General features: G+C 40.8%; 1 protein-coding gene across 12 annotated transcripts in view; it reads left to right on the top strand.

Moving 5' to 3' along the window:
- The window catches only part of KCNMA1 (potassium calcium-activated channel subfamily M alpha 1), a 759,662-nt gene that overhangs the window by 611,245 nt on the left and 130,770 nt on the right, over window positions 1-17,647 (top strand). The window contains exon 19 of one of the 12 annotated variants that reach the window (XM_068255423.1): window positions 6,522-6,815. The exons of the other annotated variants lie outside the window; for them this stretch is intronic. Coding sequence (XP_068111524.1) covers window positions 6,522-6,815 — 294 coding nt within the window. The remainder of the gene's footprint in view (window positions 1-6,521; window positions 6,816-17,647) is intronic. 12 annotated transcript variants of the gene reach the window in all.

Here is a 17,647-nt window from a genome sequence, read left to right as displayed (position 1 = left end):
ATGCATGTGCACACATGTACACACACTGTTCCTGAGCAAATTTACAGTTGGGCTGCAGCATTTTTTGAGCATGGACTGGAAAAGGTATGAGCGGCTACAATCAGCTGAAATTAACATTTCTTACGAATTAACAATAGAATTTTATATTGGTACACTGGGGTTAAAAACACTGTATGGCTTTAATCCAGTTAACATAGTTGTTGTGAATGAGTATACAGTTAGACAGACACACTTCATTCACACGCTGTAATAATTCACACTGGTATCACCTTTGTTTAAGACTGTACTTTGAATGGCCCTCTCCTGGGCTTTCTTGACCTGATAAAGGATTGTAAGTAAAGGGGAGGGAGAGCGAAAAATACCTTTGATAAGGAATGCATTAAGGAGCCATCACTTGCTGTGCCCAAAAACGGAAAGACAGGGGCCGTCTGGGCTCTTCCAGTTCCACAGTGAAGCTGCCACACTGTGTCTCCTCCTAACCCAAGTTCCTGGGTTTGACAAGGGGCAGATGAGACTGGGAGTTATCGTGCTGGGTTTTAAGTCTATGCGGCAGCTGACGGCTGCAATAAGCATCTGTGGATGGCTCAGAGCTAACGGCACAAAGGTTGAAGCTGTACGGTTTTAGCAGTTTCTATGTTAACCCTTTTGCCACAAGAAGAAATCAATAAAATATTTGTATCCGATGCAGTTCAGAAAAAAAGATTTGTATAGCCTTTAAAGTCAATGGCTGTGTTGCCGAATGTAATTTACAATATAAACCACCAGTTGTATTTGTATATTGAAAGTGCTTTATTTGTGTGGCTTCCTAACTTGTGAGGTATATCGTCCATTTCTGATATAGCATTATTTCTTATTCTTAATATGCATATTTTTAAAAGTGCAAGATATATTTTATCAGAGATGCTCACAAATGATATATTAAAAAATGACCTAGGAATTAAAGTGGTTGAAGAGCAAAAGGCAATATCTTTAGTTCAGTCCAATACATGGCAGAATGATTATTTTCAAATCATTTAAACCTAATATTTACCCTATATTAAATTGAAAATAGTGCAAAGATGAATATTACATACATTTTAAAAAATGTATACCTGTATTTACCATTTAAATTTGATGCCAACAACAAATGTAAAAAAAACACCAAAAAACATGGGACTGAGGAAACAGAAGACTGAAAAAAGTTGGGTAATGTCAAAAACACACCCGGTGACACATCTCACAACATGTCACAAGTTATCCGGCAATAGGTCAGTACCAAGAAAGGACACTAATTTGAGAACCTAAAACAATTAGTCAATCTCCTAAGTTCTTAAAGGGGAACTTCAGCCTAAACAAACATACTGTCATTAAGTTACATGAGTTATGTTATTTAAAATAGATAGGTAATATAATCTCTTACCCACCCTGTTTTAAAAGAACAGGCAGATGTTTGATTTCATGGGGAAGCGATGTTTTTGGTTGAAAGGAGGTGACAGGGGGCATGAGGCACAGTTCCAACTGTCCTGTGTCCTGATCATCCCTCCTAGCTGTGTGCGCTAGGCTTCAAATCTCAAATTAAAAACAAAACAAAAATGTGCGCCTAAACAGCAGAAGGAGAACAACAACCTCAGAATCCCATCATGCTTTGCACAGCATCAGAGGAAAAATGCCCGTGCAGTTTTCTTCTGTGCAGCTAAAAATGAGTCCTGGGTAAGAAAAACAAAGTTCTGATGCTGTGAAACTGTTAAAGAAACACCAAGCCTTTTCAGTGCTGCTGAGTAGATTTTTAGTCTGGAGGTTCACTTTAACAGAGTGTTATTAGAAGAAAAAGTGATGCATCGCAATAGTAAAGATGCCTTGTTCCAACTTCATTGAAATGTCGCTGTCATCATATTCATACTGAGCATGTAGTTAGAAAAAAAACAAAAACTTTTCGGCATTAATTTTCATCTGCTGTTGTCTTTGTGAAATTTATATAGTGCGTACAAAGCTTGCAAATCACTACATTAAGTTTTTATTTGCATCCTACCAGCTCATCTGAATATTGTTTTTTTTAAGTATTGTAGAGCACTGATATATGTTTACTTAGTTTCTTAGATTTAAAAAATGACATTTATCCATCGACTTCAACTTCTTAAACCTCTTTGTACGTTAATCTAACGGAAGGAAAAAATCATAAGAGTAACATTTCCATCATGGCCACATCAAAGTATCAACATCTTATACTGAGTAATTATGGCTGTGAATGCCCTTCAGTGTAAGGAAAAGATGCAAGTCCCTTTTAATTGCAGATATAGAATTTGCCCTAATTACTTCCTGTGGTATGGGTGCAAGATAACTTACTTAAAAGTGGTAGCTTAAAGAGGAACTCCAGTGAAAATAATGTAATAAAAAAGTGCTTAATTTTTACATTAATTATGTATACATGATTTAGTCAGTGTTTGCCCATTGTAGAATCTTTTAAATCCCTGATTTACATGGTGACATTTTTACTGTTGGCAGGTGATGTAGCTGCTGCATGCTTTTTTGGCAGTTGTAAACAGCTATTTCCCACAGTGTAACAAGGTTCACAGACAGGAAACTGCCAGGAGTACCACGGTCCTCAGAGTTTCTTGTGGGAGGGGTTTCACCACAATATCAGTCATACAGTGCCCCCTGATGGTCTTTTTGTGAAAAGTAATAGATATCTCATGTAAAAGGGGGTATCAGCTACTGATTGTGATTAAGTGCAATTCTTGGTCAGAGTTTCTCTTTAACTACTTTGGCCTCCTGGACGTACTAGCTACGCCCAGGAGGCCATGTGCGCTGCCGCGCACCCCCGCGGCCGATCGTGCGCGTGCACGCACGCTCCCGGCCCGCGGTTCGTTAGCCAGGCAATCAGTGAATCGGGCTATGGTGCCCGATCACTGATTGCACTCCCCCCAAGAAAAACCGTCAGCTTCGCACGGAAGCTGAGCTTTTTCTGTTCCTATTTCCCCCGACGTCACTCTAAGCGTCCGTGTTATGCGTAGAGTGACGTCATTGTAAACAAACTCATGGCTGCCATCTTGTGGCCAAAAAGCTAACTGCATGAAAATGCAAAAAAAAAAAAAAAAAGACCAATATGTACAAAAAAATTGATTTGCATCCCACCCTCCCAAAAATACCCACATAAAATGTTTAATAATAATAAAAAAACATTACAATTAAAAAACAACAACACATAAATATTTACCTAGGGGTCTAAACTTTTTAAATATCTACGTAAACATGAAATATTTCTCTTTTTTTAATTATAAGCTTGTAAATAGTGATGGATGCAAAACGGAAAAAATGCACTTATTTCCAAGTAAAATATTGTCGCCATACATTGTGATAGGGACATAATTTAAACGGTGTAATAACCAGGAGAAATGGGCACATACAATACGTGAGTTCTAATTGTGGAGGCATGTATTATTTTAAAACTGTACTGGCCGAAAACTGAGAAATAATGCATTTTTTTCCGTTTTTTCCTTATTCTTCCTGTTAAAATGCATTTACAGTAAAGTGGCTCTTAGCAAAATGTACCCCCCAAAGAAAGCCTAATTAGTGGCGGCAAAAACGAGACATAGATCAGTTCATTGTGATAAGTAATGATAAAGTTATAGGCTAATGAATGGGAGGTGAACATTGCTCGGATGCATACAGTGAAAACGACTGAAGGCTGAAGTGGTTAAAGAGTGAAAATAATATAATAAAAAAAGTCCTTCATTTTTACAAAAATTATGTATAAATGATTTAGTCTCCTCTCCCTGATTTACATTCTGACTTTTATCACATGGTGACATCTTTACTGCTGGCAGGTGATGTCAGTGGAAGGAGATGCTGCTTGCTTTTTTGTCAGTTGGAAACAGCTGGAAACAACTTTTATTTCCCACAATGCAACAAGGTTCCCACAGTGTGATGTCAGAACCAAGGACCTGACATCACACTGTAAGAGGGGTTTCACTACAATATCAGCCATACAGAGCCCCCTGATGATCCGTTTGTGAAAAGGAAAAGATTTCTCATGGGAAAGGGGGTATCAGCTACTGATTTGGGATGACGTTCTTGGTTACGGTTTCTCTTTAAGAAGCTTCCCATGTTCAGTTCTGTTGAAAACATGACCTTTCATCTTTAAAGGGCCCCATGCAAAGGGGTGAGGCCCTGTATTGGAGGGGTGATGTATTCTCCAACCCTTCCAAAGCACTCTTCTGACTACTCATGAGAATATGGGAACCCCAATACATATTAACCTAGTGTTTAAAACTAGAGTCATAGGATCTTGAAGTACTGTATTAAGTTTTGCAGCCTGACTCCTGTCCTGTTGATTTTGTCTAGTCTTGTCAGCTTGCTTGAAGAGGGTCTAGAGCAGTTCAATTCTCTTCTATTTTTTTCAATGATCTAACTTCCTGCTGTGCTGCTGTGTTCTGTCATGAAGTGGGCTGGCACAGCCAATGCTATAAATTAAAACTAAACGCTTGTGGGCCTAGTTATTTGAGCAGAAGAGTTTGAAAAGGAAGGTTCCCCTTCCAAAGGCTCTTCAAGCAAGCAGACAAGACAGATAAATAGAACAGGAGCCAGGCTGTAATTAACACACAGAGAATTCTGCAATCAGCAGAAAGGAGCCATACTACAGTGAAGACTAATGGGGCCTGGAAAAGCACCCCGAGAAGTTCTCTATAAAATTATACTGCAAAGAGTATATTTATGGACTTTAGCTTACTTGTGGTCAATATATATGGGGTCACAGATTGAAAGATTTGTGAAGGATGATAACATGTTACCAGTGATGGTGGTCTGCTTTGATCAGATCAGATCAAACATTTTCAAACATGTCACTGTGGGCATTGAGGTAATGGAATCTGTGTTCAATGTTCCATTCTTTGCAAATCTGGATCCCTACCCCACATAGTAACTTACAAAATATTATATTACAGGAGACCCACTATTGCAGAGTTCTCACCTAAACAGTAAAACTCAACTTGCTGAATATGGAGTTGTACTTTGTAGTGGTTGAACTCGATGGATGTATGTCTTTTTTCAACCAAAATAACTATGTAACTATGCCGTCCCATTTTTAGTAAATCTCCTCCAACTTTTTTTTTAAATGTAGAGTGGGGCAATGGTTAAAACGGATTTCTGCTACCTTAATGTCAGAAAGATTGCCTTAATTTCTTGCTCTGGTAACCTATTTCACCTACTGAAATAGGTGAGAAAAAATTACCAAAAATACATTTTATTGCATTTGGTAAAATTAGAGACTTTTTGCCTTGTTTGTTCAAAGTCACGAGTCCCTCAAAGATACAAAGTATAAGAAAATCTCCCATATGCCCACCAAGAACTTATACTTTATACTCTCCGCTCTTTTCCCACTTGATCCAAGATTTAAAAAATATTTTTTTTCTGATCACAAGTCCCAGAGTTACCAATTAATATGAAATTATCAACAACAGTTTAAAATTGGGTGGTAAGACTATGCTTATTTAGAAAGATTGATACACAACAGTTGCAGTGTGTTTCACAGGTGACCCCTCTTCATCAGGCAAAATATAGGACACAAGGGACACCTAGTCATAAAATCCTTTTAAGCCACCAGCAAGCAAAACAATTGCTCAATATAATTTTGATAATATTTTTTCTTTACTTGTTGATACTTTTTTGATTACAAAATGCTGAAAAGTTATTGTAAAAATAATTTGAACAATTATCTCCTAGGAGAAAACTCAGGTGAAAAAGTTAATTGCATATGGGCCAAGGTGTATCTCAAGTGTGCAAGATAGTAAGGCAACAGGCTACTACTTTGCAGGCTTCAAATATTCCTTGTGTACTTTATTTTGCCTGATGGAGTGGAATCAACCTGTGAAACACGTTGCAACTGTCCAGTATCGATTTTTGTAAAAAAAAAAACATTTGTGAAAACCACTGGCATTGAAACCACTGGCAGTAGTTTTATTCTGGAGCGATAAGATTACTCTTACCTCCCACCATTTGATGCCTCTGTTACTTCTGATTGTATATTGTTCTCTACCATTGATGGAGGGTTGTTGCCCACTTCTCCCCCAAAGAGCTTAATTTTAGACTAAAATGGGGTCGGGTTTATTCTCCCCACTTGTATTCAAAGTTGTCACCTATCGTGGTGACCCTGTTTTGTTATATGTAATGTAAAATTCTTTCTCTTCTCTTGAAATTAGACTAAGCTATCAGAAATAATACACTATATTGGCTCTCTGCTTTCCTTTTCTGTTTTGTTTTCTAAAATAAACTTTTAGATTAAGTTAGGAACAGGTTAATTGTTGAGAAACAGAAGTTGTTGTAGGAAGCGACTCAGTTCAGTATAGATAAATATAGATATTTAATTCCTACCCTGGTTTTGGCTACATTTTTTTGTGATTCATATTGTCCATTACTAAATCTGAGAAACAGGCCTGAAGAACGTTAGTGAGTTCCTACCATTACTTTCCAAAATTTCTTATTCCATAAATCTTTTTCTTTTTGTTATGTTGCTAATTGTTCACCTTTCTGTTTCTCCTCCTCCTCAGCCACAAAGAAAGAAGCTAGATTAAGTGTCCACAGACTGTCCTTTTCTCCCCAGAATGAAACACCTAATTCTGTACCTGGCTCTAAACTCATTTCTAAGCCCCAAGAGCCTGTTCCTCTTGTGAATAACCGCAAAGGAAGCCTATTTTTACCGTGCAACCCATCTCTACTACACCTGCAGTTGCTGAACACCTCTGAGATGGGAAAACATTCTAACCTTGGGTTGCAGCGTACCCTGAGTTTGCCAGGGAAATACCGTTATCACCCTAAGCAGTCTGGTGTCAACCAAGACTTATGTAGGTAGAGCCAGATGTCTGCAGTGATCATTAACTTTTCTGTGTTACTGGACTCTTGTTAAAAAGATATCCATTGTAAGTGGCATAACAGAACACATTTCCATAATAAATGTGCACAATTCCAGCACAAGTTAGGCCAAGACAGATGACAGAGCAAACACCTTTTATGCTTCCATGCTAGAACCAATTTGGTCAAACAGCCATGGAGCTGCTAGTATATATCTGATATTACAGCTGTTGTACATTGCCCTCAGTTCTTGATGTTTGGTTAGAAAGAACTGCAGGAAAAAGATATTCATATATATCATTTTTTAACAACAACAAACTAGTCCCTCTTTAAAGGAAAGGAGATGTCTAGTCTTGCTATGCGACAATTATTGTTATTGTTTTACTAATATCTCTTATAGGGCCTAATGCACTACACTGTGATAAAGTTGCCGTGCATGAGGAGTGCAAAGCAATTTTACCGTTACTAACACTGTGAGAGCACCATACGTTAACCCCTTGGTGCTAAAGGGTAAATGTGGGGTTCTCCCCCAGTGTTAGTAACAGTGAAATTGCTGTGCTCTCCCTGCACATGGCAGCTTTACCTCAGTGTAGTAGTGCATCAGGCCCATAGGTGGGTACAGGGGTCAGAGAGAGTATGTTTTTCCTATAAATGCCACACAAGAGATGGAGTCATTTTTACAAGAGTGACATTACTATTTATGACACTACTCACAGCGTGTGGAATTTTACGCTGTTCAAACTAACAACCTTAATTCAGCCTTTTCACTTAACTCATGATTGCTTCAGTTTAAATATTGTTTAATATAATAGTTTTTTTTTCTATCATTCAACAAAATGCTAAAAAAAATGTAAAAAGTCTGCAGCATAATTGAGAAAATTATATTAAAATAGCGATGTACTTAATTGTAGTTCTCAAGACTTCACAATTCAAGATATGTCATTGAGTAAAATAAAAGAACACATCAGTCAGTGTATGCTGTACTTGTTTATCATATAACGTACCAACAGACAGGATTTTACACCAATGTCCAAGATTCCTACAAGCTTCAGCAAGTAAATGAGAGAGTATACCTGGAGCTTGATTCAGTTATAACAGTGCAATAAGGGATGGTGATAAATAATTTAATGTATGTTTGCAATCCATGTGATACATTTGCGTGTGTGTGTGTGTGTGTGTGTGTGTGTGTGTGTGTGTGTTTGTGTGTGTTTGTGTGTGTGTGTGTGTGTGTGTGTGTCGGGGGGGGGGGGGAATATTTGCTTGCCTAGCTGGACAAGAAATGATTTGTCATTACTTTTTTTGTCCCGAGCTTTCAATCTCATTTACTGTCCCTAGTTTTCAATCTCACTTAACAGTTTTTTTTTAGACATGGGGAGGTTATGTTTAATGTAAAAAATGATGGCAGATGACGACAAAACTTGCTCACTGCTTTACCCAGGTGATTAGACGTATTGTCATTTCAGAACAGTACTTTTTGCATCGTTTTTGAAATTTATATATTTATTAACAAAGCAACATAGACCAGAGTAACCTCTTTCATGCCTTCTCCCCCATGCAGGCTGGTATTGCGTGAGCAGCTCAGCCAGACAGCGTCAGGCACAATTGGAAACCCCAGCTGTAGGTTCTACAATGCATTTGTTTGGGTACCTTATACTGCTGTAGAAAACAGGGAACCACGGAATAAAGTGTCTTTGAAACTTCTGCCAGGACTCTCCAATTGTTGTTTGATCTAAGCAATGTGAATCCTCCTCAGGGAGGATTCTTGCTGGTCTAGGTCATGAACCAATGGGAAGCCCTAGCGTGAGATTTAAATATGCTTTTCCTGATGCTTTCTGTTACGGATGTAGTCCACCAATTTTGCTGGTACAACTGTGGGGATTTTTTGTGCAGTGGGCAGCTCATCAAGGGAGAATTTTGGGGGAAAAAGGCAGAAGATTGGAAGAACAGACGAAAAATAGTTTAAAGCAGAAGAAAGAAGCTTACAGATAAAACGCTGGAAAATGCTGAAAGGAGATAAATCTATGTCACAATATAGGGAAAAAGGTCTTAAAAGAGTAGATTGAAATATACAAGGGAAAAAAGGATCCAGATTTACATATATATATATATATATATATATATAATATATTTTTTTTAATTTGGTGAAAGATTTTATTGTCTGGTTGTATTTTTCATAACTTTATATCTTGGGGTCCCCTTATTAAAAGGGGGCTCTCAAAATCCATAAGCCCCCAACAGGACATAGTGCTGCATGGGAGGGGTATCCTGAGCTAAGGTCGGGATGAGCCTTCTTGTGCTTGTCATAGACAAGGGGGCATTGCAATGGAGGAAATATTTCTGCCCCCTCTTGCACAGTCTGCCCCATGTCATAGGCATAGTCTGGTATTGTTCAAGCGATGGAGGCTAAGGCTCTAAGGCTCTGCTATTCTGACAATACCAGCCTGTAGAAGGGAGCAAGAGTTAAAGAGGCTTGGTGGAAGCTATGCAATGCTTTAAATGTGTTAACAATTCTAAGACCAACACGAAGAGTCCACAGCACCACGTCAGTAATGTATAGCTCCTTTATTGTTTAAAAAGACAAAGAGATAGCCATAACAGCGACAGATGCTGTTTCGGTCAAAGTCCTTCCTCAAGCTGTATCAGGCTCTCTCTGAAATACAACATAATTGCCACTCATATATACAAAACATCAATGCACAACAACCAATCAGGACGCAGAGGGGACATGGAGGACCTGATGGGGAACTGCAAGGCAACCTAGAGAGTCACACCCACTATGCCACCAGACCAATCACACTCAGTCCTAAGAATTTGAAAAAGTTCTTACCTCCTCCCTCTAACTGACAAAGTATGGAGGACCTGATGGGGAACTACAGCTCCTTTCCCTTGTGTCTTGCCAAAAACCACTTCCTGGAACGTCATGGTGACCTCATGACGTACGCCTATACGCATGCGTAAAACGTCAGTATACGCGTAAAAAAATACGCATTACTATATGCGTGCAAGTATCTATGTATGCGTAAAAATGTACGCGTAAAACATAAACGCTGAAAAAACGCAAAAACGCAGAAAAAACTCAAAAAACAGCATAGAATACATGTATGCAGAAAAAGACGCATAAAGGGCCCCTCAAACGCGTAAAAAGCTTTCTATTGGGAAAAAATATTGGCAAGACACATGGGGATGTCAAAAAATACCAAAACCTTAACAATTCTAAGAAAAATGATTTAAGCAGTGAGGCAATGAGGGATGTGTGCTGCTGAAGACAGCTTCAGAAAAGCAATAGAAATCACCCTGCAACTTGTCTAAAGTCACCCTTGTAACCCTCAAGTTTTACATGTCAGGTCAGTTTGAATTCACATAGGCAATTAGGCATCAAAATCATTTAAGTCACAACTGAATTAGCCTTTATGCAGATTGCACACCTAATGGTGCATAAATTGGCCTTCACGTGACCTTGCCACCATATGCATAGTGCTACCCCCTGGCTAGTGATGTACTCCCTGCTGGGCAGGGAGTATGTCACTGGTGTTCCCGTCAGCCCGCGTATGTGCGCCGCGTCGCCCCATGCTCCCGTTGTGTACACTTACAGTGTTGCCCATTGACTTGCATTACTGCATAATCTGTGCGGTAGACATGGGTGCGGTAAAGCACTGTAGCCTTTGCACCGGCATTTGGGTACTACCAGTGCGCTGCATTGCATCACGTGAACTATGCAAGTCTCCACAGACTTGCATGGCCCTTGCTACAAGCTGTGGTGGTAAACACTACCGTGATGCGACACAACCTGTCTAGCATGCAAGGGGCCTTAAGGTTTCTGCAGTGTAGGGTGATAAAAGACTTGTGTTCAGCAAGTCTTTTATCTCTTGTAATTGAATCAGGCTCCTGGTTTGTTGTGCTTGTATAGGAAGAATAAATACTAATTAAAAATAATTGCTAATGACTTTCTTTAGATCAAAGCACAGCCATCCATAGCATCAGCAAGATAGAAATTTTGTATGTGTGCAAATAATGGGACAACCCTGGCCAAACTTTGTATGTATGCATATAATTGGACAACCCTGGCCAGATTTTGTCTAGACATTTTTTTAACCACTTCAGCAACCGAAGTCTCTGGCCGCTTAAGAACAGACTTCTGGGTAAAAAAAAACAGCCAACATAACGCCGCACAGACCACTACCACTGATCATGCTGCTCTCCCGTCTTGAAGCCCACTAGCTCTGCCATGGCTATGACAACAGAGATCTGTGAGCCAATCAGGAGACATTTCATTGGCTCCTGACCCTGTGATCACTGTCATGACCCTGTGATCACTGTGAGCCAATGTGATTAGCTCACAGTGATCACAGGGTCAGGAGCCAATTAAATCATCTCCTGATTGGCTCACAGAGCTTTGCTGCTATACAGACACCAGAGCAATTGGGCTGCAGCGATGGGAGAGTGGCACGATCTGCGGTAGCGGCAGGTGCGTACAGTGTGGTAATTGGAGTCTATGCCCTGGCAGGGATAACAGGTTCCAAACAGCACGTAGATTTAAATTTGCCTGGTCTGTAAGCGGTTAAGTAAGAGTAGCAAACAATTACTACAGAATTCAGTGTGATCAATACGTATTTACAAATGTTAATGTTTTATCTCATGAACCTGAAAACATAGTAAAAAAAATCAGGACATTCTGTCATGTGCATAAATTTGGGCAACTCAGTATTTAGTAACAGTTTATGAACTTCTTTTTCAGTAAACTTCTTTAGTGCCATCGGTGCCTGTTTGGCTCTTTTTAAAGGGAAGGTTCAGGGAGGGTGGGTAAAAAATAAAAATCAAATTCCACTTACCTGGGGCTTCCTCCAGCCCGTGGCAGGCAGGAGGTGCCCTCGCCGCCGCTCCGCAGGCTCCCGGTGGTCTCCGGTGGCCGACCCGACCTGGCCAGGCCGGCTGCCAGGTCGGGCTCTTCTGCGCTCCAAGGCCCGGAACTTCTGCGTCCCACGCCGGCGCTCTGACGTCATCGGACGTCCTCCGGGCTCTACTGAAAAAAAAAAGGTTAGAGCCGTAGTGGCTTCCTGGATCCTCCTACAGGCCCTCAATTTAGTGCTAGGTTCCTCTAAACAACTTAAAATAAAATGTGTTGAACACGTTTCTGTACAAAGTATACTGTCTTGTCACTTAACTCTCCCTTAGAGGGGCTCACAATCTAATCCCTTCCATTGTCATATGTCTATATTGTGATTATGTATCGTAGTCTAGGGCCAATTTAGGGGAAGCTCATTAACTTATCTGTATGTTTTTGGGATGTGTGAGGAAACGTACTCGGAGAAAACACCTCCCAAACACACACACGGGGAGAACATACAAACTCCATGCAGCTATTGCCTTAGCTGGGATACGAACGGGGTTCCCATTGCAGCAAGGTGAGAGAGCTAACCACTACACCGCCATTCTGCCCGTTATTGTTATGGTGATTCTTTAGTACTGCAAGGCCAGAGCTCCTGGTAGTAGTATATGAATGAGGATAAATTATACTGCAGGAAGGAAGAAAACTTAAGAATTAGAGATACTGTTTTATAGTAAGCACTACCATGAGTCTGCCAGGGCATACACTGAATAGCATTGCAGTATTTATTAGCTTAATTTTGGGTATTAATTTGGAAGCCAAGGATAGTCGCAAGTAGAGTATTGGTAAATTTACCAAAATTCTACTATTTGGCAATAGGTAATACCATAGTAAAATATTTCACGTTTTTACCAGTATTTTACTATTGCTAAACCTAATTATTCTAACCTGAACCATCCCTCTTTCGATGCCTAACCCTAACTGACCCCCTTCCCCCTGCAATAGTTACTGATATCCACGCCGCATTCAGCCCAAATTACCAACACGATGCTGATATAACATTGCAGTCTATGGGTGCAACCATTTTACAGCAGCGCCGCTGGCGCCCAAATCACCTGCTATGCTCCCAGGGTCTAGGAATAGAAATCTTTCTCCTGAACGGTCACTCATTGCTCACATGATCATAAGTCAACCTAAAGTTTTTCCCTATGCAGTTTTTTGTAACCATTTTAAAAGTTAATGAAAGTTAATGGGCCATGATCAGTAGAAGAGGGCAAATGCTGCATTAGTGGAAACTCAGCAAAACGCATGCCAATCATAGCAGCTTGATAAGCATTCCTGTGAACATTGTCTTGCAGTAGTAGAAGGTCTTTTCTCAATTGCTGTGCCCCTTTTATGTTATCTCATCTTAACTTGATTGATTATATTGACAAAGCATACCCTATTGACATTTTGACTTTATCTAGCGCAGTGGTAGGCAAACTTGGCTCTCCATCTGTTAACCTCTTGAGGACTGCAGGGCTAAACCCCCTAGTGACCAGGCCATTTTGAGTAAAATTGGCCACTGCAGCTTTAAGGCCAAGCTGCAGGGCCGCACAACACTGCACACAAGTGATCCCCCCCCCCTTTTCTCCCCACCAACAGAGCTCCCTGTTGGTGGGGTCTGATCGCTGCCCCCATGTTTATTTTTTTTTCAATCAATATTTTCGTTTGTGTTTTTTTTTTCTTTAAACCCCATCCCTCCCTCCCCACAGCCAGCCAATTACGGCGATCGGCTGTCATAGGCTTCTGCCTATGAGAGCCGATCGCTCTCTTGTCCCCCAGGGGGACAGCCGTGTCACACGGCTGTCCCCAGTGCAGCGCTGCTGCTGATCGCAGCGCTGCACAGGCTAAATAGACGGCGATCACGGGAACTCCGCCCCCCAAGCAGGAGATGCCTGCGCGCGATCTCCTGCAAAACAGAGCCCCTGGACTTTACGCCAATCGGCGTTAGGCGGTCCTGGGGCTGCCGCCGCGGCCACGCCCATTGGCGTGACGCGGGCGGCAAGAGGTTAAGGAACTACAAGTCCCACAATGCACTTGCCTTTATGAACCATGACTGTGGCTGTCAGACTCCTGCAATGCATTGCGGGACTTGTAGTTGGTTAAAGCAGACCCAAACCAAACTTTTTTTTTTTAATTAAAAATATTTAGTTGCACCACTCTACCACATACAAAGATAAATAAACACTCCTTCAAACCTTTGAGCATTTCAGTGCATGCTTTTTTACCCTTCTCTTTTCATAACTAGGGTTATACTGGGGGCAGCCATTAGCAATTCCTCCATTGCCGGACACCACCTACTCCGCCAGTTTGCCGGATTTTGTCCCGGCAATTTGAAAGGAAGGAGAGGGGTTCCTCCAATAAATGTAAAATATTTTATATTTGTCATCATGCAGCTGAAAAAAGGCTGCTATTTATTATTATAATTTAGAAAATAGATTTGAATTCTATCACTGATTTAGTGCACCATGAAAGCACCCTCTATGTAGACCATGAAAACATCCTCCACGCCCTCCATATCCCCCTCTCCACCCCCCAGAAAAAAATCATCATCATATTTCCTGCTGGAACAACATTTTATTTTCCTGAAGGAGGAGAATATTCAACCTGTTTCCACATAAGGATTTACTTTTCAGTTTTAGGGACAGAGGGGTAAAGCCATGTTTCTTCCCCTGGAACAATCTGGGACCAGAAATGTTCTGTCTTGTGGAACATAGACAAATAATATGAACTGGTTCACACTTCACATGCGGTCTTAACATTGTTGGTACTCTTCAATCACTGACTTTCTTATAGAATGTGTCTGGGGTGACTAGTACTGATCGAAATTTCTAAAGACTCAGCAACATGCCATGCAAACACTTATCTGTCATGTGTCACCATATTATGAACTCTCAGCCCCAACTAAATTCCTTGCACCAATTAACTACAGTGGAACATCCCAGGGTACCAATACCCAATATATGCATGTGATCAGCATGATCTCCTGAGGAGACTTGCCATTTCAGGTGGGGTACTTTATCATAGCTTACACTTTTCTCTAATGTTTTCAACTGTCCTCACTGGCAAGAGTGATTGTAAAAAACAAACAACAGATTGTTTTGATTTTACTTTGACAGTGGATTACTGTCTGAATTATTATTGCAGCACAACAATTTTGTAATACTTGACCACATGAAGCAGGAGTCTATTATTTTATTTTTATTTATTTTGTAAATTGCTGGGCATGTTTGGAGACCCTATCTTCTTTGTACTTCTAAAGTAATTCACTGCAAATATTTACTACTACACTAAGTATACCTAACAGGGATGGCTGTATAGAGTACTGGTTAAGTGCACCGCCTCTGACATAGGAAACCAGGGTTGAATCCTAGGAGTCCTTGGGCAAGACTCACTAATGCTGCAGTGTGGCCTACTGAGCGTGCCTTAATGGCTGTAGCTCTCAAGCACTTTGAGACCATCAGGAGAAAAGTGCTACACAAATGTTAGAATTATTTATTAATGGCAAAGTTCATCTTGGCTGCATTGGTGCACTTGTGGCATCAAAACATGTTACTATAGAACATACTCTTTTGGTATTAGTACTATCAAAAATTGTAAAATAATTTGCTTTTGAGAGTCACTTTGTTAGATCATGAGAATCAGTACAACGCTGTAATATGTGAACAGACATATGGGTCTATATGCAATTAACTTTTTCTCCTGGGTTATCTTCTAGGGGATACGTTTTACTTTCTCTTTAAAATAACATTTCAGCATGTTACAAATGAGAAAGTACCCAAAAGTTGTTGAAAAAGTACTATCTGTAACAATAGTGTCAGCAGGATAACAGGTTTCCGATTATGTGGTGATCTGCAGTATCACCAATAATACAGATACTAGGGGCCTGATTTACAAAGCGGCGCAAAATGTTTGCACGCCTGTGAAAAGCCCTTTATCACGCCTAAACTCAGTTTAGGCATAATAAAATGAAAATAAAGTTTTACGCGCGCAAACGCGTAATTCCGCGCGATGCACCCATTAAACCCTATGGGCGCTGCGCGCGGAATTACGCGTTTGCGCGCGTAAAACTTTACGCGCTGGACTTTGCGCGTGATAAAGAGCACAAATCGGTGCTAACTCAGCGGTGCAAAGGTTATCACGCCTAAAGTCTTTTAGGCGTGATAACTGAGTTATCACCGCTTTGTGAATCAGGCCCAATATCTGATTATATGCTGATCTGCAGAATCACCAATAATACAGAAATATCAAGCAAATGGCGTGTAAGACGCGAGAAAGTCACTAGCTTTATTGCACAAAGTGTAGTGATTGGTGCAAACAGTAATTTTCTGATAAATCCTCAGCAGTAACCTCACCAGTGGCGATGGAGGTTACAGATAGAACCACAGCGGTAACCTCACCAGTGGCGAGGGCCCACTGATAAGAGAGAATAGTCGGACAGATCAGGTAGGCAACAGACGGGCAGACAAGGTACAGAATCGGCAGGCAGAATCAAAGTGGAGTTCAGGCAAAAGTCGGCAACAAGATCAGATGGGCAGAAGTACAGAAACACAAGGCAAAAAGAATGGTCAGAGCAGGCAAAGAGCCATATACAAATAAATAACACAGTAATGAATTTATAATTATAGCTATCAAACAATTCCTATCTTGTGTGAAATCCCCGGTTTCCTCTCGGATTAAAGCACACCGGAACTATCTAAGGTCTGAGCGTTAACACGAAGTATTCGCAACAACAGACAATGAGCAAATGACATCTCCCAGCTTAAGTACAGAAAGCAAGCTCAAACTGCCCGCCCAGAGGGCTGGACCAATCAGCAGCATGTGATTGGCAGGTTGTTGTCAGCTGACTGCAAGATCAGCTGACCCGTCTCCTCAGATTATAAAGGTCCTGCCGCCCCGCCCGCGAGCGTGCTGACCTAATCTGATGTGCAGAGGAGAGACCTGTCCTGCCAGATGCGGCCGCCGCTAGGGCGACGTCAGGCCGCAGCACTCTCCGCTGGTGAGGTAATACTGCTATACCTGACACTATCAAAATTATTTTGAGCATTTTCTTGCTGGTAGTTTAAAATGCATTTTATGACTTAGGCCTCAATTCACGGAGCATTATTAAACGTTTGTCAAACACTTTATCAAACGTTTGATAATTTACCTCATGGGTAAAATCTCATTTTGAATTCACTAAGGTGTTATATATTTGTTTAACGTTTCATCGGTAAAACATTCGATAAATATATAACACCTAGTGAATTTAAAATGAGATTTTACCCATGAGGTAAATTATCAAACGTTTGATAAAGTGTTTGATAAACGTTTGATAATGCTCCGTGAATTGAGGCCAATGTGGGAAAATATCACCCAGGAGAAAACTCAGGAGAAAAAGTGAATTGCAAATGGCCCCCGGAGTCCATTCTTTCACTTAATGTGGAAACAAGCATGTATAGTAATAAGAGTTCAGGAATGTGATGGGGAGGTTGCCACAGAGGCCACAGCCACTTTTGTCTCTGAGAAACTTAACATATCATATTGCATACTACATTCTAACACTATTGATGAGTGGTAATACCATTGTTTTGTCATATTGTGATGCTACTAGCAAATACTTAAGGTAGCCATACAGTGGTCGATTTGCCATCAGATTCGACCAACAGACAGATCCCTATCTGATTGAATCTGATCAGAGAGGAATCGTATGGCTGCCTTTACTGCAAACAGATTGTGAATAGATTTCAGCCTGAAACCGATTCACCATCTGCTGAGCTGCCGCTGTCACCTGTCTCCCCCCCCCCCTGCATACATTACCTGAAGCCTGGTCCCAGGCACCTTCTCCGCATCACGGCATCCGCGTATAGCTTTCTGTCACTCCTGTGACAGCGGAAGTTTCAAATACAGCACCCTCTATTTGTACTTCCGCTGTCACTGCAGTGACACAGAAAGTTGTACATGGATGCCGTGATACGT

The sequence above is a fragment of the Hyperolius riggenbachi genome, chromosome 10 (assembly GCF_040937935.1).
Source record: "Hyperolius riggenbachi isolate aHypRig1 chromosome 10, aHypRig1.pri, whole genome shotgun sequence".
Lineage (NCBI taxonomy): Eukaryota > Metazoa > Chordata > Amphibia > Anura > Hyperoliidae > Hyperolius > Hyperolius riggenbachi.
The sequence above is the reverse complement of the archived record's forward strand: the minus strand, read 5'-3'. Positions and strand labels throughout refer to the sequence as shown.